This window comes from Carassius auratus, chromosome 8 (genome assembly GCF_003368295.1).
Source record: "Carassius auratus strain Wakin chromosome 8, ASM336829v1, whole genome shotgun sequence".
NCBI lineage: Eukaryota > Metazoa > Chordata > Actinopteri > Cypriniformes > Cyprinidae > Carassius > Carassius auratus.
The window spans coordinates 24,939,050-24,966,304 of NC_039250.1; the positions used below are offsets into that span (position 1 = coordinate 24,939,050).

Sequence of the window (27,255 nt, forward strand, 5' to 3'; positions counted from 1 at the left end):
TATAACGAAGGGAGACATGAAAAACAGACATCGCGTTGTTTTCATATGGTCTACTTTATCACAGAATATCTGTTTTCGGCAGCACTTGTTTAGTTTTAAAGTAGACATGTCAAGCTTTTTATAGATATCTCTCTCATGTCTCTTCGTTGAGTATTCACGGAGTTACAGTTCATTTTAATGACGTTTTTGTAAATGAAGATCAGCGCAGACAAAGGCTGCAGACAGCACACATACTGATAAGATGCTCGGGAGAAGACAAACACATAACTTCATAATCATACTTCGCGTTGTGATTAGGAGATGCTCGTTGGTCTAAATAAAGTTGGTAATGAACCCTCTTTTATGGCCAAACGCTTTGAAAATCCCGCCTTGTACTCACCGAGATTAGAAAAGCAGTCATCAGTGAAATGTTGTGAACACAACAAGGATTTGTTGTACTGCTCTGGTATTGTGGTAAAAATGAATTTTAGCCATTGGTTCTTCTGATCTTCATTCTTTGGCAGTGAAAATAAAACAAACTTGCCTTTACAATTAAAAACACACTGTCTCCTCGACATGATGCTCTCACACCAACCAGAGCGTCTGTGTGGGGGGTGGGGCAGGTCAGTGTTCAGTTTCTCCCAACACGGTAGGCAGAGATTATTATGCAAAGTGTTCCTAGTGACGTACATAGAGATGGGCAAAAGATTTGAAATCTATAACGACTCGTTTCAGCGATTCAGAGTCGACTCCTTACTTTAGAAGCCAATAACTTTATAAATCGTGTACTTTTTGGTTTAATTACTTTGCACATTGTTTACACTGATGGACAGCTACATCATACACTGTAATACAGGTAATTTTTGATTTCCCATCTGTGTGGCTCTTTAATAGTAAATGTTGAAATTAACATTAATGAAGATTTAAGGGGGGGGGGGGGGTGAAATGCTATTTCATGCATACTGAGTTTTTTACACTGTTAAAGAGTTGGATTCCCATGCTAAACATGGACAAAGATTCAAAAATTAAGTTGTACGTTTGAAGGAGTATTTTGTTCCAAAAATACCTCTTCCGGTTTTTACCAAAAAAAAAAACGGCATTAAGGGACCAGTGGATGGAGTTTATTTTTACAGAGCATCAACGGAGTTGTGCAAGTGTTTTTGTTTGTTCCCTGCATTTCAAAGAAATGCTTGTTTTACAAACAAGGCCCAGTTTGACGCCGGATTTGCACATCATTTATTTCTTAAGGATGATGCAGTCCCAACGAAAAAGGGTCACGATTGCAGGCGGTGAGTAAAACTGCTTCTCTGTGTTGTTAACTTAGCTATAGGCGCGTAAGCACATCAAGTAAACAACATGCAATGTTGTCATCAAACTGCACTTTCCACATGTACAGCTTAAAAAAAAAAAAAAGACGACATAAAGTGGAACTTAGTCATTTTCCAAAACCGCTAAGCAAATATATACAGTTTCAATACATACCACGCATAGACGTCGTTGCTGATGCTGCTCTTGTTAAATTTCAGCCTCAGGATCTGATTCTGGATCATTAATATACAGCTGAATCTGGCTGTTGGCCATGGTTTGTTTTGGATGAAGGTTTTTCCCTCACGGTAATGTCACAGCTTCCAAACGCTCTCAACGCAAAAGCTTACTCGCGCTCGTGATTCTTTAGCTCCGCCCACACGTCACGCCTCCAGCCGATCGTGTTTTTCTGGGAAAAATCGGTACAGACTATCTTTCTCTTATGAATATAATAAAACTAAAGACTTTTTGGAGTTATGAAGAATGCAGTACTACTCTATAGGTACTCAAGATTAACAGGATATTGAGTGAAAACGAGCATTTCACCCCCCCTTTAAGGATTTTAACAAAGACATTGCCTTACTGTAGTGTTACTTATATAAATTTTATTGTGTTACTTATAGTAAAACATATGTTGTTTTGTTTTTTTGTTTTTTTTTATTCAGTAGGCATCATAAAAATTTAGTTAAAGTAAAAAGTCTTACTAAATTACTTTGTATTATTTCATTAAATAATAAATAATCATTACAAAGCCTTTTTGGTTTTCGGCCAAGTGCATCCAGAATTTTCGGTTTCGGTCCTGAATTTTCATTTCGGCACATCCCTAGATAGGTTACTGTAAATGTACCATAAGCCCTAAACGTATCCAATAGTGTTAACAAATGTAAACCTGAGATAAAAATGCATTTGGTGTGCCAGCATACCATTTTAGTTTGAGCTCTTTTATTGTGACTCTTTTACACTCACATCACAAGTGCAGTTCTGAACCAGGTGAGCTGCCGAGCAAGTTTACTTAAGCCATACATGTTTGATGCAAATGTGATGCAAATGTGATGCAAAATGTATTAGTATAATATTTTAAAGTCTTAACTTAATTGAGAATTTGCACAGATGTGCCTGTAATCATAATGTGTTTAAAAATAAATAAGTTGTTTGTGCTTTACTGTCACTAGTGTTCATTTCAAATAGAAACTGCATTGAATTGTATGTATAGGTACTTTTTTGGAGTTTAGCTAAAATGTAGCATATTTTACCAGTGTTTCTCTTTTGATTTAATTAAAGGAATTGATCCAAGAAAGGCAGACTAACAGTCTAACACTTCGAAATTTATGTGCAGCTCCTTTTTCACTTGCATTCATTGCTTGTCGAGTGTTAATTTCGAATCCCTTATGCAGCACATCCATAAGCTGACTTCTCATTTATCACAGTTAAAGTATAACACATTTGGTTGAATCTCTGTGAAAGTGTGTGTGTGGGAGACTAGGGTGTAAAGGGGCAGTCTGCACAACCTTTGCACAGCATAGCTTTAAACTTCTCAATGAACTCACTTCACTCTTATGTCACACACACACACACACACACACACTTCATAGAGTGTCATATTCCACCTGCTCTGTTAGTATGGAAGATCTAGAGGAGCTGAGAGGACAGTTTTGCCTCTCGCTCTCTCTCTCTCTTTCACTTCTGTAGGGCTACAAAACAGAGGAAAAAGTGAGTAGCTTCTTTGTCTGTTAGAAAGAGGAAATGGATTTGTTGTCATTCACACTGTGACCGTCACTAACCCATGGAGCATGTGAGTTTTACTCTTTGGTATGTAATGTGATCAGCCAAATTTGAATGTGCAGCCATATTTAAAGGTTTATCTGACTTGTGGTAGGGTTTTCAGTTCAATTTTTTGCTTTGATGTAAAATAATGCAGTCGTGGTTCTTTTATAGTATGTAGCATAGTACTTTGGGTTAAAGTTTTGATCATCTGAGTGATTATATAAAGTTCTGAATATTACATTTGTGGATTATTTTTTAAAACAAATCAACCCAGTATGTTAAAAAGTAGATGAATCATAAAGGTTTTCTTTTTTTTATGTTTGAGTTGTGAGGGTGCAGTTTGTATGTGTTAGTGTTCGCCAGTGTTCACTATAATGTTAAACACAGATGTCGAGAGCGAGCTTATATCTGTTTACTGTTTGGCATCAGAACGACTGGATGGGGTTACCAGCCAGAAAGAGAGAAAGAGTGTGTGTGTGTGTATTTGCTATTTGCAGCACTCAAAGATGATATGCTTCTGAAATAAACCCTGTACCCTGCCTACCAATGAGGTTTGGGAGGTTACAGCTAGATGTCAAATTCTTGTGCATCTTGGATCACAGACATTATACTCTGCAGACTTTAACTCGAGCCCAACATCTTGTTTGATGTCCTGGACCAAAATCAATTTTCCAATATTTAGGCTGTTTAAACCAGAGGTGTTTATCATTGCTGTGCCATCTGGACATTATTTTACTGGGATTCATGATGGAAAAAGCTCTGCACATGTGCGCGTAATGATCAAGGAGAAGATTTGGGCTGGCAGAGTTGTGGCATTACAGCTAGGAGGTTAAAAAGGTTAAAGGCTTTATTAAAAGCACTGACAGTTTTCAAGGTGGTCTCTCTATACTTCAAAATCAGCAGTACATTCAAATTCAGCACATTGCAGCTTGATGAAGGCCTGGAGAGATGCCTGTGAGAGCAACATTGATCGCTTGTCATTCAGGTATTATACAAGGCCATCAGCACAGCTTCAGCTGATCGCTTTAAACAAATCTCTCTGTGTGTTATTAACTTGTTTGTGTCCCATGTCTCAATCTCATTGAATCCATGGGTTTAATTTGGCACTGCCAAGCTTTTTTTCTTTCTTATAATTTGCATTGATAATCTCTCAAATTCTCGAGTTTTGTAAGTGGTGCACTCAAATTTAACCGTAATGAATAATGTGATGGTAAGAACTGAATGGAATAGTGTCATGGTTTGTCATTTATTGTAGGTACTCAATTTCTGCTAAACCCCATTCTGACACCAAACTTATTTCATTCAAGTGCCTCTTAAATTTTAAGCTTTTGTTGTTGTTTTGAACAAGCAAATACAACAAGCAAATGTTTATTTATTTATTTATTTTTACATTTAAAAATTTGTGCATTTGCTTGGAAAAAAGTAGGAGGTCCGAGTTTCTACATTTGTAATTCACCATATATGGTGAAAAACTGCAAATGGTGTAACATTGCATTATGTAAGTTCACTATAAAATACTGACAAATGTATGGGTTTTGTATTTAAAAACTAAAAATTACTGTAAAATTTAAGGTCAAGACAGGGCAAAAGGGGCATTCTCAGAAGACCCAGCATGACGCGAAACATTTTATTTTATATGAATATGGCAAAAATAAAACTTTAATAATGTACATTAGGGTGTTTTGTAGGGGTGTAACGGTACGTGTATTCGTACCGGACCGTTTCGGTACAGGGCTTTCAGTACGGTGCACGTGTGTACCAAATGCAATATTTTGTTTGGGGAACATAGGTACATTTTCGTGTTTCATAACTAACATATTAAGTGGCGGAAGTCTCCGCATTCAGCGCAAATCCCGCCCTGCAGCTGATTCTTAGGCCGGTGACACACTGGCTGCATGGCGTGTGTGTGCGTTTGTGCTGCGTGTCAGTTGATTCGCGTTTTCTGTGTCTTTAAACACCAGAATCGTGCCTGACGTGGCGCTGGCACGCTGCTGCTACTTGTAGGTGACATAGAGGGAGGCCGCCGACAGACCAGGATCTTGTCCTCACGACAACAATATCTATACTTCATGTTGAGCATAAGTATAAAGCCTACTGATAAAGGACACCGTCAACAGTATTGACTGCAAAATAGACTATGTTTGACAGGTGCAATATGCCAGTTTGTCACCGGCCTAAGGTTTTCAAAAGGCATCACGCGAGTGTGAACATCACTACAACTAGGAAAAAAACGATTGTAGTTCAAACGCAGCTCTCGTCGGCATTTAAACAGACATTTGCTCTTAATTCCGATCGGGCCAATGCAATAACGAAATCTGAGCAGGTCTAAAGTCTAAAAACTGAGACTGTTGATGCTGCACTTTACACTTTGGAAAAGTGATATATATTTTTTAAATATGAGCAGGCCTACAAGCTGGGATTGGTAATGCTGCACTGTAATCATAGTTATTTATTTATATTTTTCATTATATTTTATTATTGGTTTGATATTGGTTTGAGACTGAGAGTATTTTATTTAGTGGAGAACTTTGCAGCAGTATTTTATTTCTTATTCTTTTTTTATTTTATTATAAATTATATTTTATTATTTATTTTATTAAAAAGTATTAAAAAAAAGTGTATACAAATTGTAAAAAAAAAAGTTTATAGTAATAAACAACCTGCAGTTTAAATGTTTGCATTTCTTTCCCAGAGATTCACTGTACCGAAAATTAACCGAACCATGACTTTAAAATCGAGGTACGTACCGAACTGTGATTTTTGCGTACCGTTACACCCATAGTGTTTTGTGATACATATTGCATTATTTTAGTGCTATGTGTTGGTGTTTAGTCTTTAGCCCTGTTCAGACGGTCTTTTTTTTTCCTCATTTGGACATCTGTAAAAAGAAACTTGCAGTGAGAAAACTTGTCGATTCAAATGGCAATTTATTCACAGTGTTGAAGTAAGTTCTGTGATCCCACAAATCTGGGAATGCGCTGCTCCGTGGCCAGTTACATGGTTGTTTCATGAAAATAACATTATTTTATATATATATATATATATATTATTTTTGTGTAAAATGTATTTCAAATAATACTTGTGTAAAATGTATTCTTATTATTCCAAGCATATTTTAAAATATATATTATCCTTTTTATCATTTAATTATTTAATTTATTTAATTTCCTAATTATTTACAAATAGGAAAATAGACGTGATATACTATATGTTATGTATATTACTGTATATAAAACACATTTTTAAATGTATTGCATACCTCCTGCTCCCATAGTAAAGACCCATTTCCAATATTTACATGATTTTCTTCTCTTTCTGCTCCCATTCAATGTAGTGGAGCAGTTAAGAAATAGTGTTCTATAAATACTTTACAGAATTTCAGAAATAAATATGCATACATATTATAGTGAATTACCACAGTTACCTTATGGTGTTTGGCAGTGATTTAAACATTGAATTCTGAAACTATTTCTTCTTGTAAACTCAAAGATGTGGATTCAGACTGCAATTAAATAACCACACAACCTTGGTGTTTGTCAAAAAATGGTAGATAATTCGGATCGGCTGGGGATTTTTAGGTGGGTGGTGAGAGATAAACACAGACATTCTGGATTCAGGCGGCAATACAATCACATACTTCCCCCAGTAAATGCTTAAAATAACTTGCGTCCCCATGAGAAACAGTTACTATCCAAATAGGGCTTTTGTGTGTATTACCCTGTCCACCATATAAGAGTAGTGTTTAGGCCAATTACAGTGACCTCGAATTCATTATATTACCGCATGTATTTCATGGTTATTAGTAAATTTTTAGTTAAAAAGCACATTTTAGTAGTTCAAATAGACAGATATGTAAACATTATATAAACATTTGTACATGATGTTGGTTAAATATACATAAACCTACATTATATACATTAACAACAATCCCTGAAACGCTGTCATCATATTGATTATGGTAAATTCTATAAAACTCAAAATAAATTTAACCAAAATAAATTTAACACGACATTGTTATTATTTTTTAAATTGTGTATCAGTTTCTGTTTCAGTTACTTTTTACCCCACTAGTGTCTCCTAATTTCAAACGTAGGCCCCCTGATGACCTTCTGCCTGAAACGGGTGTAAGAGTTTTGGGTGCTGTTACCTTGGCATCAGTTGCTTAGCAACCCGTGGTCATGTCCTGGCTCGGCTCCAGACGTTCTGTCAGAGAGACGGAGGAGTTCTGACCCCCTGAACGAGACATTTCTAACTTCATATCCTCACAGAGCACACAAAAGCAATGTCATATCTGGTTGGTGAACCGATTTTATTTAACCTCTCTCTAGTCTTATCCCAGTTATTATACCAGTCTTATGATTTACCGTGTGAATTAATCTGCTTTAGGAGATGCCTCTTCAAGGATTTACAACAACATCAGGAGCAAAATGGTTCGAATTCTGTATTTAAAATGCCTCAGTGTTAGAAGTTTTGACGAAGACATTTTCCTTCTGCTGCATTTTGTTCTTCGTTAGAAATGTCATTCCTCCCCCTCACTCCCTTTTATCTTGTTTTTGTCTCTCTGTCTGGGAAACAACACATTTCATCTATTCAACTTCGATCTGTTAAACTCTGCATGCAAGAGAGACCCAGAGACAGGACACATTTTTCACTCGAATTGCATTGCTGAGAACTTAATTTGTACCAAAAACATTGCATTAAATTAGAAAAGAAGCTTTTTTCCTCTGGTGGTCTCAGACTTTGACTCCACTTGGTCTGCTATAATGTTTCTACAGCTAAAGGCTTTTGAGAAACCCTGAAAAGAGAATCATAAAAAAAGAAAAACTAGACATCTTAGCACTTAGCATTTTAGTGATTTCATGTCGCTCACAATCAAAAAATCAATATATTTCAAGTTCATGTGTATATGTGTGTAAGTGTTTTAAGTAGGATCTTGTCACGCTCATCTGAAGGATGTTGATCTGTGGCACATGCTGAACAGGTTTTCCGTCGGTGCTGAAATAAGATTGAATGATGGGTGATCAGAGGAAACGAGTGAAAACATCTTCAGAGAGAGAGAGAAGAAAGAGAATAAAGCCGGTGATTTAGTTTTACATTTACATTTACATTTATTCATTTAGCTGACGCTTTTATCCAAAGCGACTTACAATTGCTATATTTGTCAGAGGTTGCACGCCTCTGGAGCAACTAGAGGTTAAGTGTCTTGCTCAGGGACACATTGGTGTCAACCAGTGGATACGAACCCAGGTCCCTCTGATCAATGGCATGCGTCTTATCCACTGCGCCATCACCATCGCCATCAGTTTTATAAGATTACGCTCACTTTAATTAGGTAAAGAAGCTTTCTAAGCATTGGAATCTATCCTGAAGGCGTTATAAGAAGCATCCAGTGGCTGAGCTTCTATTCTGCCATTGATTTGTGTGTTAAATGCTTCCAGTTCCTTCTGCAGTGAGTGGTGTGATATTTCAGCCGGATCAGAGGTGAGATCTACTGCTTCTGCTGCTGCTATCAGAGGTCATTCAAGCTGAACTCCAGACATTTATTTTGATCAAATGTGAATTTCCAACCATATGGAGCAATCGTAATAAAACCAGAATGTGAATCCTGCTCAAGCACACAATGTTCATAAATTCTAACAGTATGTGTCTGTGTGTTTCTCTTTCAGATGCACCGGTGCAAAGACAGAAAGCTTTGACAGAGCTTGGTCAAAAATGTGACGTTGTTCTTCAGGAGACGTCCTTAGATAAAGGTAAGAATACTGTACATGCTGAAAAGCATGTAAGGAAGTCCAGATAATCACAAATACCATGAAATGCATCACTGACTAGTGGAATGAAAATATGTGTGTGTGTGTGTGTGTGTGTGTGTGTGTGTGTGTCTGTGTGTCTCTGTGCATATGTCAGATTGAAAATCAGAGTGATCTATGAGGTTTCGCCTGAGAGATAGAGAGTGGAGAATTTTCCTGAGCTGAGCTGGAAGAACACACACACACACACACACACACACACGCAACATCAGGCTGCATATTTAAAGGGACAGAGGTTTTTTGCAAAATGATAAGCTTCAATCTGATTGCTTGGCTTTGTCTGGGAATTGGGATACACATTTTTTACAATACTGTTCAGTTAAGATTTTATTTTTCGAACAACAAGGCTGCATTTGTTTGAATAAAAGCACAGTAAAAACCGTAATATTGTGAAATATTATTTTGATTTAAAATAACTGTTCTATTTTAATATATTTTAAAATGTAATTTATTCCCGTAATGATGAAGCTGATTATTTCAGTCTTCAGTGATTCTTCAGAAATCATTCTAATATCTAATCATTCCAATTATCATGTTTGAAAAGAGTAAAAAAAATAATAATAATCTTTAAAAAAAAAAACAACTCTCAGACTTTTGAAAGGTGGTGCATATTTACTAGGAAAACCTACCTGTTACCTCTACTTAGCAACGTGCACTTCTTCAGAAGAACCGGTTACTGGAATTGTGAGCTATGAGATTTTCTAGTAATTCCATCAGTCTACACAACTTTTATGAGAACTGCTGTGGATTTGCCTGTTTTATTTTTCCTTGGAAGCTTGTTTTTTGTTGTTGTTGTTTTTATTGTTTTGTTTTTTGAAGGGTTGGAGGGACTTTGCCTTTATTTTTGTATGACAGTGGAAAGTACATGACATGACCCAGATTGAACCTGATTCCCTGTGAACCGACGACACTTCTACATCCTGAACGTGACACAGCTCTGATGCCTTGTTATTGTGGTTTTTCAGCTTTACAGCATGTAAAATCACCTAAAAGGGTGGTTGGCGACTTTATGCCTATTTAAATGGTTCTTGGCCAGAATAAGATGCAATGTGGACCAGGCATTATGCGAGTGGGCCAGTCTGGCTATGCAAGACTGCACATGTTCACTCTCTGCTGAACCTGTCAGCAGCCCGTCATCCTTTTTGCCGTTAGTTATTTTTATTTTTCTGTCAAACAGGGAGAATAAAGAGAGGTGGAGTGGTAGAGAGACTCTGCCATTTTATCTTGGCGTATTTTTGGCCTGACTGCAGGTTGACTCTTGGAGGCTCATTTGATTCAGGTTCTCTGATTACTGGCTTTTATGAATCAGAGGTATTAAATTATGAATCAGTTGATTTATCATCTCCACAGAGGGAATGACTGTGGCTGAAGTTCTTAAACAAACCTCTCCTCTTTTATCACTCGTTTTATCACTCCCTTAATTTTTGGGGGGTTCATGTCATCAACTAATGTTGGCATCTGTGAGTATGTTTATTATACTTCATTTAGTGTAAATGCTGCTGTTTCTGTGACTCAAAGACTAGAATAATCATCTGTCAGAAGGTGATGCCAGCCTGCATTTGTTTGTCTTTGGCTACGGTGTGCTTGGCACAGCAGTTAGCCACACTTTACATTCCTTTGTGCAAGTGGGATTGTATGTTTGTATGTGTGTGTGAACTCTGTTGACAGGTGTAATGTGTGTATGTGTTGACAAGCCATCCTGAGGGATCTGTAAAATTTAGCCTAGTGTTGAAAAGCAGCACAGCTGCGATCAGGCTCACAGATTCTGTGTGTGTATCAGTTTTAGTTTGTGAGTCTGTGTGTACATGTGACCAAGTGTGCTTTACAGCATTTGGGGTATTTCATGGTCAAAAATGCAGTTTGGGACTGGGTCCCTTGCACACTTTTGAGAGACAGCCATTTGTACAGAAAAAAGCATGATGCTGCCAACACCAAGGTCATGGGTTCGATTCCCGCTGAAGGTACACACAGAAAACTGAAAAAAACTAATACATTTAAAATTGGCTGACTAATAGTGACTTTTTTTTTCTCTTCATAATTCACAGACTACTAATACAGAAAGAGAAATGTATACGCTAGCATTTGGGTTCAGTAAGATTTTTTAAGAAATGTATTCTTTTATTCAGCAAGAATACGTTAAATTGATTAACTGTTTTTATTACTGATAATAAAAATGTCTTGTAGCAATATTTCACAATATTGGCATTTTACTATATTGTTCATTTTTAAAAAATGTAGCTGCAGTGAGCTTAGGAGACTTCTTTGAAACCCACACACCCTTAAAAAAGCAACTGTACAATTATTAGGCTTATGATGTCAGGTATAATAATACTGAATTTTTTTAAAAATAGTTTATTACAGGGGTAAACAAATTTAAAAAGTATTTGAACCCACTTTATCTCCATTTAAGAACACACGTCAAATTAATATTTATTTATTGCTTTGATAATTTAATATTACTCATTAGACACCATTTTTGTTTAATGTGTTCACATTAAAATTATCTGATGTTTGATATATCTGTTTTTACTATAATAAAGAGGTTCAATTAAAGATTCAGATCGAAATATTGGTCTTTAAATGGATATGACTAGTTATCTGATCACAGCCATAATAAAAATCAATATATTTAAAATATTATACAAATAATTTGTAAAAAAAAATTTAATTTAAAACTATAGACTACAGAAGAGAAATATTGACACTTTAAAATATGGTTCAATTTGTCAGTATTTGATAACTTACATTAGTTAACATGAACTGATGAGCATTTATTAATCTTAAACATTATTAAAATAATGATTTATCTATTAATATAGATAAAGTAAACTATCAAATTAAATATATTATATATATATATATATATATATATATATATATATATATATATATATATATATTTCTCATTGTTAGTTAATAAATTTAACTAACCTCAACTAATGGGACATTTTTGTGAAGTGATACCAAATTATTTTACTTATTATATAATTGTATTGTATTTCATCAACTGTTTTTATTATAACTTTTCTACATCTTTTTCCCGGGCAAAAAAGTGATGACAGCATGTGCTGTGTAAGTGTCAACTTTCAATTTAGTCTTTTGCAGTGAATTGACACACATACACACACACACACACACACACACACACACACACACACACACACACACACACACACACAAATAGAGATACTTGGATCAAAACTGATTGAGAAAAACAAGTGGATAAAGACAGATTGCAAAACCATGGGTTTCCTGTAGTTTAGTCTGAGAACTGTGTGTTAGTTGTTGATTGTTAACCTCCGTGTGTGTGTGTGTGTGTGTGTGTGTGTGTCTGTGTCGTTTCCTCTTACCGGAATCTGGCAAGTGAGAGTGCTGTGTGTGTGTGTTTATGGATGTGTTTGAAAAGAGAGTCATTACCTGCTTGAAATTCTGCACCTTGAACCTAGATCCTTTCTTTCCTTTTGTCTGGTGTGTGTGTGTGTGTGTGTGTGTGTGCTGAGCAGCGGTGTCAGTTGTAGCTCCTCCTCTTTAAGCATTTCAAAGAGGGAGGTCTGAGGACAGTTAATATCTGTAAACCAGTGGGAGTCGCTTCTGGCAGGTGAAGAGGGAGTTTGAGCTTTTGGATTTGGTGTGCTGTTGGATTCAGTGCAGGAGATGATAGCTGAGGTTCTTTAAGTCTGGAGCATTTGACTTGTTGTAGAAGACGGTGAGGGATGAGCGCTGACTGCGGGTGAGTAAACGACTGATCATGAGCGTTTCCCCTCAGGCTAGAGAGAAACGGAGAGCAGCTAAAGTTTCTTTGTAGCTGCATGACTGGTTTCACTGGGAGAGGTTCATGTGTGTGTTCAGATGATGTATAGGCTGATGTGATTCAAGTGGTTTTCAAAGTTTGTTGTTGTAAATGCAATGAGGCATCAGAATGTACCGTTACATCATCAATCGTGTTTACATTCAAACAGACACTCACACACACACACACACACACACACACGCTCTTGAGCAGTTAACAAATAGACATGAACTTTAGGCTAGATTAAAGTAAATATTTGCATAAAATTATTTTTAGATGCTGTTGCAGAAGACCATTTCTAAATTTTCTTAATGCTAATACAAATAATAATGTTGTAGCTAAAAAGGTTATATTTATATATTCTATTTAATATTTTATAATAATATATATAATAGAGTTAAAAAAATTATGTGCCATTTGCTTTCTCATTTTATGCATGTTATGCTGCAGGAGTAAGTAATGAACACTGAAGTACTCCCACATAAACAGTTCTTAATTAATAGTAGGAGGTAACCTTGAAAATGCCTTATTTACTTCCTGAAATGATTTTGTGAGTTATTGCACAGGACTGTATTGATTAAAAAATTGTGAAATATTTTTTCTTGTATGTCCAGTTAAATTATGAAAATATAAGAGAAAATGGCTTTATTTACTTGTCACGATCATTCTGTTTTATGTAAAAATCATTTGTAAAAGCTAAAAAAAAAAAAATATGTCTTGCATCACAGTTGTTTGCATTAAAATACCCCACCATAAGAAGATGGATAAAACAGAGTGTGGTGGGGGAACTGTGGGAGTATTTATCACAGTGGACAGGCCTGGCATCACTTCAGCCCACTGTATATAAACTGAGGCATGAGCTTTCCAGGACAGAAACACACACACATACACACACACCACAAGCCTACAGCCTCTTTATTATTAAGTTCAAACTTCATTGCAAACGTTCATCTGATAAAAGGCTTTTTGTTATTGTTTAAAATTCTGTTTATGGTGCAGTGAGATATTTTAAGTCAGTGATCATTCCTCCTCTAGTCTTCTCCCGGAGGCTCCCAGTTCCATTTTGTGGTTGACGACACTAATAGAATTAAACTCTTCAGAACGTGGCTGTTACATCACTGGCCTTTTCTGTAATGTCCTCAAAGGCCAAAACACTCAAGACTCTTTAAATTAAATGGAAACATTGCATGAGAAGCCCTCACATGCCTCTCTGTGTTTCTCTCCTTTTTTATTTCTTTGTCACACTTGTCAAAAAATGTATAAATGTCATCGCCTTGGTTAACAAATCATTAAACCAAGTGGCATTTATTTTAAAGACCTTAAGTGGAACTGACAGGAGAAATGATTCTGAATAAATTCTGAATGCATTTTTTGCAAATGCAATGAACACTTATGGTTTAAGTGTTTTAATTTTTGGGGGGCCACTATACATGCATGCTGAGCATTCATGATCAGGCCTTGTTTCCTCCTGTTTAAATTACCCTGATATCCTGTTTTTAAAGTCATAAAAAAGCAAGCACAAAGAGTCCAGGTGAAAACTCCTACCATACACTTAGACAATATTGAACAATACAAATTTCCTGTCTGGACAAGAAGCTTGAGTCTAGAGCCAACCGTAACCCTTCACTGAACCCAGCTAATCTAGAGCTGCATCTGCATTCTAGTGGCTCATTTTTGGATTAGCTGATGCAGAGGTCTTACAGCGGTAATCCGTATAATACAGCCTGGCAGATCTGCAGTGTTGTCTCGTATCTTCTGTCTGAAAGTAAACTAAAGCAGATTCTAGAGCTGCATTAGATGCCTGTGTCAAGACTTCAGCCTGTTCTGACAAGGAAGAACACCAGGTGTTCAGGATTCTTCACCTCATTTCGAATCCCACATTCAGAGCTAACTGTGATGTGAATATTTACTAGACTGTTGTACTTTTTAGACTCGTGTGATCATCACATTGCTGAGAGAATAGAAAATTAATCAGACTTTTAATGAAGAGCTCAGGTGACTGACCTGAACACTTCAGAATTTGACAACAAACCATGAGCCAGACAGACAAAGCTCATCATAAATGCCAAGCACACACACACACAAACACCTCACCACTGTTTTTTTCTATATGATTTTATTCACACATTACTGTATGCACAGTTATATCTTTGTGTATCATTTTTATATTTATGTATGTATAATTTTTAGCTTTGTAGATTCGGTAATGTTTTGTCCTCACTGAATTTACTTGACATTCTGTCTCACCTTTTACCTACGCTGATTTTCTATAGCTTCACCCTGCAGAAATGACAGGAATGCTCTCATGCTTGTGTCCTAACACCTGTTGAGTAGGAGGTTTATTTGCACATTGTGCATGAAGTTGAACTGATGGAATACTTTGAAGGATTTGCTTTTCGAAGCACTTTAGACATACTGTGATTTATAGATAGGTATGCTTAAGGTTGTGTATAGCATGTGTGTGTGATACACTGTTGTTCAACAGTTTGGGATCAGTCAGATTTTTTTCTAATGGAGTTTTTTTTTTTTAATGGAGGCTTATGCTTATGCTCTTCAAGGCTGTATTTATTTATTTTAACTAAATACTGAAAACTGTAATATTGTAAAATAGTATTGGAATTTCTAATGTTGGTTTCTTATTCTAATTTAAAATAGAACTTATTTCTGTGTCCCAGTGCTGAATTTTTATCAGCCAGTACTCCAGTCTTCAGTGTCAGATGATCCTTTAGAAATGATTCTAATATGCTGATGTATTATCAGTGTTGAAAGTATTGTGCCTCCTAAATATTTGTCTTTGATTCTTTGAGTAAAAAGTAAAAAGAACAGCATTTACTATTTAAAATAGAAGGTCTTTTCTAACAACATATGTCTTCACTATCACCTTTTATCAATTCAACACATTATTGCTGAATAAAAAAAACAAATTTTTGTGAAAAAAGAAAGAAAAAGGTTCTGACCCCAAACTTTTAAATAGTATTTTATATTGTAACACAAAATTTATATTTTGAATAAACACTGTTCTTTTTAACTTTTTATTGATCAAAGAGTCCAAAAAAATATCACAGGTCCTAAAAAATATGAAGCAGCACAACTGTTTCCAACACTGATTATAAATCAGCATATTTAAATGATTTTTGAAGGATCATGTGACACTGAAGACCGGAGTAATGAAGCTGAAAATTCAGCTCTGCTTCACAAGAATAAATTACATTTTAAAGTGTATTAAAATAGAAAACTATTATTTAAATTTGCAACAATATTTGACAATTAATTTTTTTTCTGTATTTTGCTCAAATAAATGCAGCCTTGATGAGCATAAGAAAATTATGTGATGCTAAGTGTAAATAACTCTAAACACTTTATTATTTTTATTATGTTTTTGTTTATTATGAAATCTCACAATGACATGCATCTCACCCTGATATACTTCAAGTACACACTAAGCATGCCGATATCATTATTATTGATTCAACCTTGTCAAGTAGGTCAGTTGTGTGTGTTTTCTACCTTTGTTCTGAAGTAAAAGAACAAGAAATATGACATCCGTGTAAACGTCTTAATTTACTAGAACTTTATAAATATATAATAATAATAATAAATGCATCCTTGCTGTATAAAAGTATTAATTTCTTAAAAAAAAACAAAAAACAACAACAACCATGACCATAAACTTTAAAAATGTTTATTTATTTATTTTGCTGTTGCATTTAAAATCCACTTTGCTCATGCCACTTCTGATAACAAAAATAGTAAATAATTTAGTAATAAGAGGCGTTCAACTGTTCAGTAGCAAAATAAATCATGAAAACATCATTGTGGTGCATTGTAATGTTAATGATACTGTCTTGTCTCTGTAGTGCTGCTGCATGAGGAGGTGCTGCGTCTGCAGGAGGAGGTGTCAGTGCTGAAGCAGGTCAGGGAGATGTTGAATCGTGAGCTGGAGGAGACAGGAGGAGGCTGCTCTGTGGAGCTGCTGTCTGTTTCACAGCTCCGCGTGCAGCTAACACAGAAAGAGCAGGAGCTGGACAGAGCAAAGGAGGCATTGCAAGGTAGGAAATGAATATTATGAGCCTGACCTTTCACCCTCAGATCTCAGCCAGCACTAGACCTGTCATTTTGAAATAAACAACAGACTTGCAAGCCCAAACCCCTTGCTCAGTAAAAACAAATATAGTTTTAATAAATATTATGGAGAGAGTCCTTGATTAATTTATTAATAGTGCATTTATTTTTGGCACATTTTAGTGTAATTTACAACCGATTTACTATATTATATACCTTATATGTTTAAATGAGTCTCAGACAGGTCATTTGATCCAGTATCATGAAAACTTTTGAGGACCTAAAGGTGTTTTAAATCTGCCGAGACTGAGACTCCTCAAAACGATTTGGACCTCGTCTCTCCTCCTCCTTTATTTTGTCCCGTGGCTCATTTTTCAGCATTTGAACAGTAACTTTACCACAGTGCTGACTTTGTGTGTGTGTGTGTGTATACAGTTTATGTGTGGCAAAAAAAGCCTTTTCATATCACCCTCTGCAGTATTCGGTAAAGGCCTACTGAAATCACTAATGAAAATTGTCATTTTGAAGCAACCATTGTACATTTCTGCTATAGAAATCCATTTCGGTAAAAGATGAAAGGATAACGAAAGCTCAAATAACTAATAATGTGATTTGTGTGTGAGCTAATGGAAAAGGAACATCCAATATTTAATTAAGCACAGTTTGGGGGGGTTGAAGAGCTCTTGATCTTCCAGGATTTACTGATCTGAGTGTTCACTGCTATTCACAGTCTCTCCAGGTGTTCCTGTGTGTGTGTGTGTGTGTGTGTGTGCAAGAGTGTGTAAAAGGCTTTTTTTTTGTGCCGTTTGGCTCCTGTATAATGAGTCTTTAAGTGTTGGGTGAATGGACTCAATGTCCTTGGAAAAGACGAGCTGCAATTTGCAAGTCAGAGCAGAGGCTACAAACAACCTAAAACAGTGAATTACTGCCTCTGTTTTCACACAGTATTAACCACAGCCAGCTGAAGAGAGAGAGGGGGGGGGGGATTGGTGTGTGAAAATGGACATATTGGACATCAAGAGAATGATAGTTATGTGTAAATGGGAATGGTTTTATGCAAATTAAACGGTATTATGTATTTAAATTGATAGAGACCACAATCCGAATAGGACATAAAATTGATTTCAAATGCAGAACATTTTTAAGGTGTAATAATACTAATACATATATGCAATGACAGGTGAAACGCTGTAAGGTCTTTACGAATATGATTTGAATTCATACTATTTAAAGCAGAAAAGAAGCTTGATTGTCAAGGTTGTGGAGCACTTCTGATTCGTCAGGGCAAGACTAGCAGCAAAGAACCTTTATAAAACAGTATTTTAGATTGGAAAGCACATGGCAAAGTTAAAACCAGTATTTTCATTTTCTGTAGAGGGAATAATTATTGCTTATTTTGCTTTCTCTTTTTTTGTGGTATGTTTTCTTTAATTATTGGTGCTTGCTAAATATCAGCTAAGGATTGGTGTTGCTTATACTCAAGGTTATGATTTGTTATAAACTTTTGTGCTATGGACATAAATGATACCTATAATCATGTGACTTGAGGAAGTACACTTCCTTTCAAATGTTTGGGGTTGATTAAGATGACTCTTTGCTCACCAAGGCTACGATTATTTGATCAAAAATACAATACTATACTGTGAAATATTGTATTGAAATAGTACACTGTGAAATATTATTACAATTGAAAGTAATTGACTTCTGTTTTAATATATTTTAAAGTGTACTTTATTGCTGTGACACTAAAGCTGAATTGTCATTACTCCAGTCTTTAGTGTCACATGAACCTTATATTGTATGTTAAATCTCATGCTCACAAATGACATGTATATCATTTTTACAGCCATTTTTGATCTACTTCTTCCCCTAGCAATGAAGGCAGACAGGAAGCGTTTGAGGTTGGAGAGAACTGATCTGGTGAATCAGATGCAGCAGCTCTACACAACACTGGAGAGCCGTGAGGAGCAGCTACGAGACTTCATACGCAACTATGAGCAACACCGAAAAGTATTTATCGCGCACACATGCATATCTCATGCATTCATACTAGCACAGCAACTTTAAACGTGCATAAATTCCCACTTACACACATGCTTCAGTATTCAAACACACTTCTTATTTATGTGTTGCAGGAGAGTGAGGATGCAGTGAGAGTTCTGGCAAGGGAAAAAGATCTGTTAGAACGGGAGAAGTGGGACCTACGCCGACAAACCAAAGAGGCCTCAGAACATGCAAGTGCACTCCGATCAGCACTGGACCTGAAAGAGAACAGGATCAAGGAGCTGGAGGCTGAACTGACTATGGTGAGATACACAGAGCTTAGAAAAGCAGGGGATCCTACTTTTTGTCTTCTAAGTGGATGAGTGAGTCTAGATATATCTGAAGTGTTTGCCTTGTTCAGAATGTCTTCATGTGTCTTCAAACGATCTGTCAGCTGAGTAGCTCAAAAATGTCAGGGTTGGGTTGTTTGTGTGCGTGTGTGTGTGCTTTTGTTTATGTGTGTGTGTTTCTTTAACAGATGAGTAGCTTTATGGCTCAGAAACTAGAGAGTCGCGTGTTTGTTCGATCTCCAGAAAGACCAGCCTCACCCAAAACAGTGTCGGTAAGATCAGCCAGGCCTGTCACTCAAATCCAAATCACTCTTTGATTGGCCTGCAGTGTTGACTGCCCATCTGATATGCACAGTTTGATTGGTTGCACGTGTATTTTGTTTTGAGAACAAACTCGTTGTGTGTATGGAATGGAAAAAGCATGTGCGCTTCTGTTCCTTCATTGTGAGCGTGAATGTTCTTCTCTGCATGCTCGTTTTGTAGAATGTTTAGGAGTTAGCTTGGGAGCCATTCTAAACCAATGATAATGTGGTGGTGTTCTTTTGGCTTATTTTCTAGCATGACTGTGGCTTGAAATGATTTTGAACTAGGCCCAACATGGAATCTGCAGTTTTTCAGCATTTTCTGCACCGATTACATAAATACACCGCTGTTCAAAAGTTTGGGATCAGTAAGACTTTTCATGTTTTTTAAAGAAGTTTCATATGCATATCAAGGCTGGATTTATTTGATCAAAAATACAGAAAATACATTTGTGAAATATCATTGCAATTTAACCCCTTAACTGTAACTCACATATCTGAACATAGACTTTGTAGTGCAAGATCCAAACTTACATTTTTATAATTCATGAATGAAAAAATTTTGTAACATGATATTGATGTACCATTTACATGGTAATGCAATGTCTGATTTTAAAATGAGTTTTAAAGGATGAATTTTGAGATTTTAAGTTTTCAGTTGATATATAATTTCTGATGATTTCTAAAGTGTGATGTGAGAAAAAGGCAACAAAGAAGTCTTTTTTTTTAACAATGTTCAAAACTCCTGTTTAATTGTAATATAGTGAAGTAAATGTAGGCGTCCCAAAGAGGGGACGGTTGACAGTTAACAGTTAAAATAAGTTTTCTATTTTAATACACTTATTTATTCCTGTATAAGCTTCATTGCTCCAGTCTTCATAGACATATTATAAGAAAATATTTATATTTTGAATAAATGCTGTTATTTTTAACCCTTCATTCATTAAAGAATCTGAGAAAAAATTATCACCGGGTCCAAAAATAAAATATTAAGCATCACAACAGTTTCCAACATGAATTATAAATCAGAATTAAAATGATTTCTAAAGGATAATGTGACACTGAAGACTGGAATAGTGGATGATGAAAATTCAGTGCTGCGTCACAGAAATAAATTATATTCTAAAGTATATTAAATTAGGAAATTCAGATTTAGAAATTGCAATAATTTTCACGATATTGTTGTTTTTGTCTGTATTGTAGATTTTTTAATAATCAGCTAAATTTTTTGCATATGCTCATATTTAGAAAATCTACAAATAGAAAAGTAATGAAGACTTTAAATAAAACATGGGAATGAACATAAGCGGGGAAGAAGGCGTGTGAGTGTGGTTCAGTTACAGATGTAAAATGTAGTAATATTTTCTGCTAAATCCTCCGAGTATAGATTCTCTGTGGGCCTATTAATAACTTGACTTTAGCTCCAGACTGGCACTACTTCTACATTTGTTTACAACACTCTCTCTGGACAAGGATGTGGACCGTATTGAATTAAATCTGTTTGTGCTCCAGGCAAAACAGTCTTTGGCTACTCTCACTAAGGATGTTCCTAAGCGACACTCGCTGGCCATGCCCACAGAGACTGTCGTCAACGGCAACCAAGAGTGGGCGATGCATGCAGAGCTTCCTCTGACTGCAGCGATACGACAGAGTCAACAAAACCTTTACCACTCAATGGACAGACAGGGTACACACACACACACACACACACACACTTACAGCACTGACCTGTCCATTTAAACATCTCAACCACTTATGCTAAATGAGTTAAAATCAGCCTCCTAATTCTCCCAATGCTTGTGTCTGTTAGTGCTGAAAGCATCACCGTGTGTGTGCGATGCTGATGGCATCAGCATGATGTCATCAGCTGCAGCCAGGATCAGTCCGTGTCACTCTAAACAACCGTCAGTCATCTCAGACGCCTCGGTGATGGAGGGAGAGAGATCCTCAACGCCATCCGATTCACCACGACACAGAACACACTCCCTCTGCAATGTAAGACACACACACACACACACACAGCATTTCCACTCACTGTGACACTCTTTGCATTGCAAAACACATACACAAATGCACAAGTAGTGTAGTACAGTAGTGCAGCATGCTACTGTTTACCTGACACCTGTACCTCAATACATTTACATGCACATTTACATGTCCTTATTTAGCAGACTCTGATATCAGTAGTGACTTACAAATGAGAAACGTGTAAAAATTTGTCACAGAGTCAGCAGTGTTCATAGTATACTATATTAAACAATATTCATTTAAGATTTTTAATGTTTTTTTGTAGTGCATGTGTTGGATGTGGTAGGGTTGTGAAGTGCTTTGCAGAAAAGGTGCACAAAATACTGATGTCTTTTCACAGTATTTTCAACTGGTCTCATTATGGTGTTACCATTCTTTTTGTTGCATGCATGGTGCTAATATTCTTTAATTGGTTTAAATGTATGTAGAAAAAATAAATAAATATATATATATAGAGAGAGAGGACTATAGTATTATTATTATTATTATTATTATTAATAATAATAATAATAATAATAATAATAATAATAAAACTTAATTAATTATTAAATTATATTACATATTGCAATTAATTATAATCTAAAATTATAATAATGTTATTATTGTTACTGTTGTTAACAGTTAATTGTGTTTAGGGCTGCAAAACAATTAATCGCATCCAAAAACAAAATTTTGTTTTTACATTCTTTTATGTTATAATAAATATGCACACATACATGTATATATTAAGGATAAATATGTTAGATTTATATATAAAATATGTATATTTATAAAAGTGCTGTCAAACTATTGATCGTGATTAATCACATCCAAAATAAGTTTTTATTTACATAGTGTATGTGTGTGTACTGTGTTTATTTATTATGTACTATACATTAAATTTCAAACCACAGAAGAGCACTCAACACATTTCACATCTTGAGTGGTATTCTGATTCTTTAGCTGTTATTGACCTTTGATATGAAGATATTATGACAACCTTCAAATAAATTGTGCCTTGATACAGATGAGATTCTCTGCTCATTTTTGATGTATCACCTTTGCTTCTAGTGCTTATTATTTCTTTCTTTATCCCTGTCTCCAGTCTCTAGAGGATCTAGAGGAGCAGAGACGCAGAAAGAAGAAAGAGAGGATGGGTCTGGGCTCTCTGTCGCGGGTGTTCGGTCGAGGAAAGCAAAGAAAGTCTCTGGACCCCACTCTGTTTGATGGTACTAACACACCTGACTACTACATAGAGGAGGATGCTGACTGGTGACGCTGCTGAGAGCCCCCCTAACCCGTTTCTCTGTGTGTGTGTGTGTGTGTGTGTGTGTGTGTCTCTATCGCTGCCGTTTATGAGCACAAGCTGACTGTACAATGATTCCGAACTGTGCCGCAGTAGACCCAGACCTGCCCAGAGTTTGTGTGTGTGTGTGTGTTCATTTTATACCCACTTTAGCATATCACTGGAAACTTGAAGGACTGCTGAATGTGTAAATAATAGTCTTTGTGCACTCTGTGCTTGTGTTTCCAGAGGCCTTTTATATCATTTAACGCTCATTGTCTGTCATTGGCTGTTTTTAAACCTGGGTGTTTAACATATTGGTGGAACTCTCCTGTCGGAAGCCAGCAGGACCCTCAGCGTGTATGAAAACCCCAAAAAGGACATTTGCTTTTTCACACTGTGATACAAAAGATATCTATTTGCAACATATTCTGGTATTTGGACATTTGATGTAGTCTGTGACTTTTAGTGAGCAGTGGCTCGTCCTGCCTTTCCTACAGGAGAGTTTATAACCACCGTTACACACACACTAACTCTGACAACTGCCTTCACAACAACATTAACCAGGAGGCAAAAACTGATCTGAGAACTGTGTGGAAATACAAAACCCAGATGACTGGTTATAAAAAAAATAAATACTTAGGATATTTGTCATGGAAATGATTACTGTACCTTTAATAAAGCAGGGTATGACACAGAGCTCCACAGTAGTTTCCCATCTTGCTTTGCAAGTGGGGGCTAGATACCTTTACTCTACAGGGCCTTTCACCATTCAACTTTGTATTTATAGTCTATTATTTTTATTTTTATGAAATCAATGCTAGCTATCATTCAGTGGCAGATTCTTACCATTGTGTACATTTCAATATTGCACTGACATGAAGTGAAGAATAAATGAGTTTTCAGAGCATGCAGAGTGTTCTTCATCAGCTGGAGATGGAGAGACGGCTCTCGTTTCCCTGCTGCGTTTGGCTCAGGCTGGTGCTGAATAGCATGGAACTCTAAATGGCATGGAAATGAAAATGGTAATAAGTTATATAACTACAGACTATTTTGAAATAAAATCAGAAACACTCAACAGTGTGTGGCTGAGTTCTTCACTCTTTGTAACTGTGTTTTGGCACTTTGCCTCCCAGAGCTTGTCTTTGGCTACTTCATCGCCTGCTTGATGGCGATTAGGTAGTACAGAGCATACCTTAACTAACTCATCACTAAATATTTTTAACCACATGGGCATTTATCTGTATGTGTGTGTGTGGTTGTTTAATCCATTCGTCCAGTCTTTATGGGGCTCTCATTTTGTCATGTTGGTGCAGGATGGATTCTGTGTACATTGTTTTTCTCTGCAGTGGCTCATTAGCTCCTGGTGATGTGCAAACTCCACAATCCTGATAATGAAGCTCTATTAGAGAAGGAGGGGGGAAATGGTTTAATATATGAAGAGTTTGTGTAGATGAGATGAAAGCTGTAGCAAAACCAGACAAGCTGTTCTTTTCCAACAACGTTTACTCTGTAAGGTCTTAGCAGTAGCCATCTGTTTTGTCAGACATTGTTTTACAACCTCCTGAGTCCCTGCTTCCTCATTTGAGGACATTACATTTTAGTGAGACTATACATGCCACCTCCCTCTCCTTGGTCTTCAAACATGTCTGATAATAATTTAGCGACACTCTTATAGAAATATGATAATATTTTGTAATTATCATTTTAATCTGACCGATTTTTTAATTGTGTGTCATAAATCAACATCTCAGGAATATGTAATGGGGTTTCAAATTAAAATATGACTTTCTGTTACGAAACAGGACGTTAATTTCATATGTCCTCATATGAGGACACCGGGACTAAAAGCATGTTTGTTACGCATTTTGGGAGACATAACAAATGAATAGGGAAAGAAATTATATTTCAGTATTCCTATGAAATGTATATATTATTATGAAAATCTTGTCAATTATTACTTGTCCATTTTTACACTTTTTTTTTTTTTTTTTTGCCCTAAAACACATTAATATGCTAATTAGATTTCGTTTATAGATAAATTATATACAATGAAAAACCTGTTTATGGCCATTTGACACACATTTTGCATAAAGAAAAATTGTATATCATTTAATTCTGTTATAAAATAGTTAAGAATTATCTTTATCGTGTTTGGTTAAAAAAATATAATAATAATATATATATAATACACATAAAACATTTTTTTTTATAAAACCACTTGTCCCTTTTGAACTTGCACTCTATTCATTTGCTGCTTCTTTAAAAAAAAAAACTTGAGTAGCTTTGTAATCTTTTTGTATTATATCTGTTTTCTTGTCATTTATTATGCAATTAACAAAAGCAAGAAATACCTATAACACTAGCTTGCTCTTTTCTTTTTCTTTTTCTTTTTCTATTCTATCTGTTTTCTTTCTATTTATTATATTATTTAAAAAGCTCTTGCTATGTGTACTGCGTTAAGCTAACTGAGACATGTATAGGAGCATGAGCACTTATATATCACTGCTCTTTTGTTGATTTTGATTGCTTCCATTGTCCTCATTTGCAAGTCGCTTTGGATAAAAGCGTCTGCCGAATGTCTAAATGGAAAAAAAATCAATTGTTTTCCCTATGCATGTTCATTCATGTCTTTTCATTTTTTATTTTATTGAGTCCCGATGTCCTCTACCAAGGACGTAGCATAACTAATTAATGAAATATAATTTTTAATTAATTTATTATTTCATTTATTAATTTTTACATGTATTTATGCTCTAAGCAATTTAATGACATGAAAAAAAAAAATTGCTACTATTTTTTTCTAAAATGTTTTGCCGGGTCTTAAGAGGTTAAAATTGATTCAAAGAAAGGAGTGCTTTTATTATTAGCAACCTTATTATTAACAAATGATGGGCACTTGAAGCCGTTTTTGAAGGCGGTTTTGTGCTGCCATCTACTGGTGAAATTACTGATTCCCGCTCACAAGACGCTTTAGTGGCTGCTGTTCAAAAACTATGATGTAAATGGGAAAATGTTTGTTCCAGGACATTTATCTAACTTATCTCTGAATTAATATATTTTATGTTTATGGTACCGTATAGCTGTCTTCACTTGAGATTGAGAAAACACGGTGGTTATGCTCATAAATTATAGAAAACAAACTCGTATTAAGTCCCGCCCCTCTCCCGTCATCCAACAATCTAGACTCCGACAGTTTATCAAGCCCCGCCCGCCTCAGTGTGAGCCTATCAGAATGCGAGGAGCATCTGGATCGTCTTCAGCAGGTGGAGCTCGCGCGGACGGCCCCCATGTCCCGTTGGCGTGCAGGAACCGTGCAGGCGTGGCTGGAGGTGATCATGGCCATGCCCATGTACATACGGGCCTGTGCAGACAACGTTAAAAGTGGGAAGGTAGACGTGACCTTGTCGGTATTATACATAAACACTTATCCACACCAGTCTATAAAATTATACACAGATCCTATCAGAATGCCTTGGGCTATTTAAACAAGCAGTGTTTGTGAATGTTAGAATTAAACATTGATTTCTGTGTGTGTTTTGTTAGGTTTTGTTAGTTCTTACGGATGAGGACCTGGAGTTTGTTTTAGGGATCAGTAATTCAATGCACCGCAGGAAACTCCGTCTGGCCATTGAAGACTACAGGGATGCGGATTTAGGACACGGGTAGGAAGCACATCTTAAGACATAAAAAAAGAGAACATAACAGAAAAATAATTTCATAGAGAGGACCCATGCAAATAAAAATAAATTGAACAGAACAACAATTTCATAGAGATTAAAAAAAAGATAAAAAAAAGATATATTAAGACCACAAAATACTTTTACACAAAGAGGTTTCTGTCTCTCCATTAAAAGTCCAGGTAACCAAAGTATGGAAGATCCAAAAATGCATCATAAAATCAATCCGTATTAATTAAATGGTTTAAATCAAGTCTTGTGAGATGAGATATGATTGCTTTTTATGATGAAAAGATTTGAAGGTGGGTAAATGATGACAGAAACTTTTATTTTAGGCAAACAATCCCTTGAAGGTCAAATGGTGTGCCCGCCCCAAAAACTTAATTCTATTTATGTTATTAATAGCATTTTTTTTTATTAAGAAAATATATTTGAAAAGAATATTCCAGGTTCAAGTTATATATCAAGTTTATATATATATATATATATATATATATATATATATATATGTTGCCCAGTGGTCCAAAGTCCTCTCTTCAGATGAGAGCAAGTTTTTGATTTGATTTGGAAAACAGTGTAAGGAGTAAGGGTGGAGAAGCTCATAGCCCAAGTTGCTTGAAGTCCAGTGTTAAGTTTCCACAGTCTGTGATGATTTGGGGTGCAATGTTGTCTGCTGGTGTTGGTCAAGTCACTGCACCTATATACCAAGAAATTTTGGAGCACTTCATGCTTCCTTTTGCTGACAAGCTTCTTGAAGATGCTGATTTCATTTTCCTGCATTTTTTTGGCACCTGCCCACACTGCCAAAAACACCGAAAGTTGGTTAAATGACCATGGTGTTGGTGTGCTTGACTGGCCAGCAAACTCCCCATACCTGAACCCCACAGATAATCGATGGGGTATTGTCAAGAGGAAGACGAGAAACAAGAGACCAAAAAAGG

At 36.0% G+C, this 27,255-nt stretch overlaps 1 protein-coding gene across 5 annotated transcripts in view; it reads left to right on the forward strand.

The window, feature by feature from the left end:
* Positions 1 to 27,255, forward strand: part of LOC113107773 (kazrin-A) — a 39,340-nt gene that overhangs the window by 9,712 nt on the left and 2,373 nt on the right. For 2 of the 5 annotated variants that reach the window (XM_026270474.1, XM_026270473.1), the window contains 10 exons: positions 8,715 to 8,798; positions 16,503 to 16,694; positions 18,581 to 18,717; positions 18,843 to 19,013; positions 19,229 to 19,312; positions 20,855 to 21,029; positions 21,153 to 21,337; positions 22,455 to 22,578; positions 25,821 to 26,026; positions 26,181 to 26,299. In XM_026270474.1, coding sequence (XP_026126259.1) covers positions 8,715 to 8,798; positions 16,503 to 16,694; positions 18,581 to 18,717; positions 18,843 to 19,013; positions 19,229 to 19,312; positions 20,855 to 21,029; positions 21,153 to 21,337; positions 22,455 to 22,578; positions 25,821 to 26,026; positions 26,181 to 26,299 — 1,477 coding nt within the window. Of the gene's footprint in view, positions 1 to 2,853; positions 2,995 to 8,714; positions 8,799 to 12,404; positions 12,586 to 16,502; positions 16,695 to 18,580; positions 18,718 to 18,842; positions 19,014 to 19,228; positions 19,313 to 20,854; positions 21,030 to 21,152; positions 21,338 to 22,454; positions 22,579 to 25,820; positions 26,027 to 26,180; positions 26,300 to 27,255 lie in introns of those variants that run through there. The other 3 variants (XM_026270476.1, XM_026270477.1, XM_026270475.1) reach the window with 3 other exon arrangements.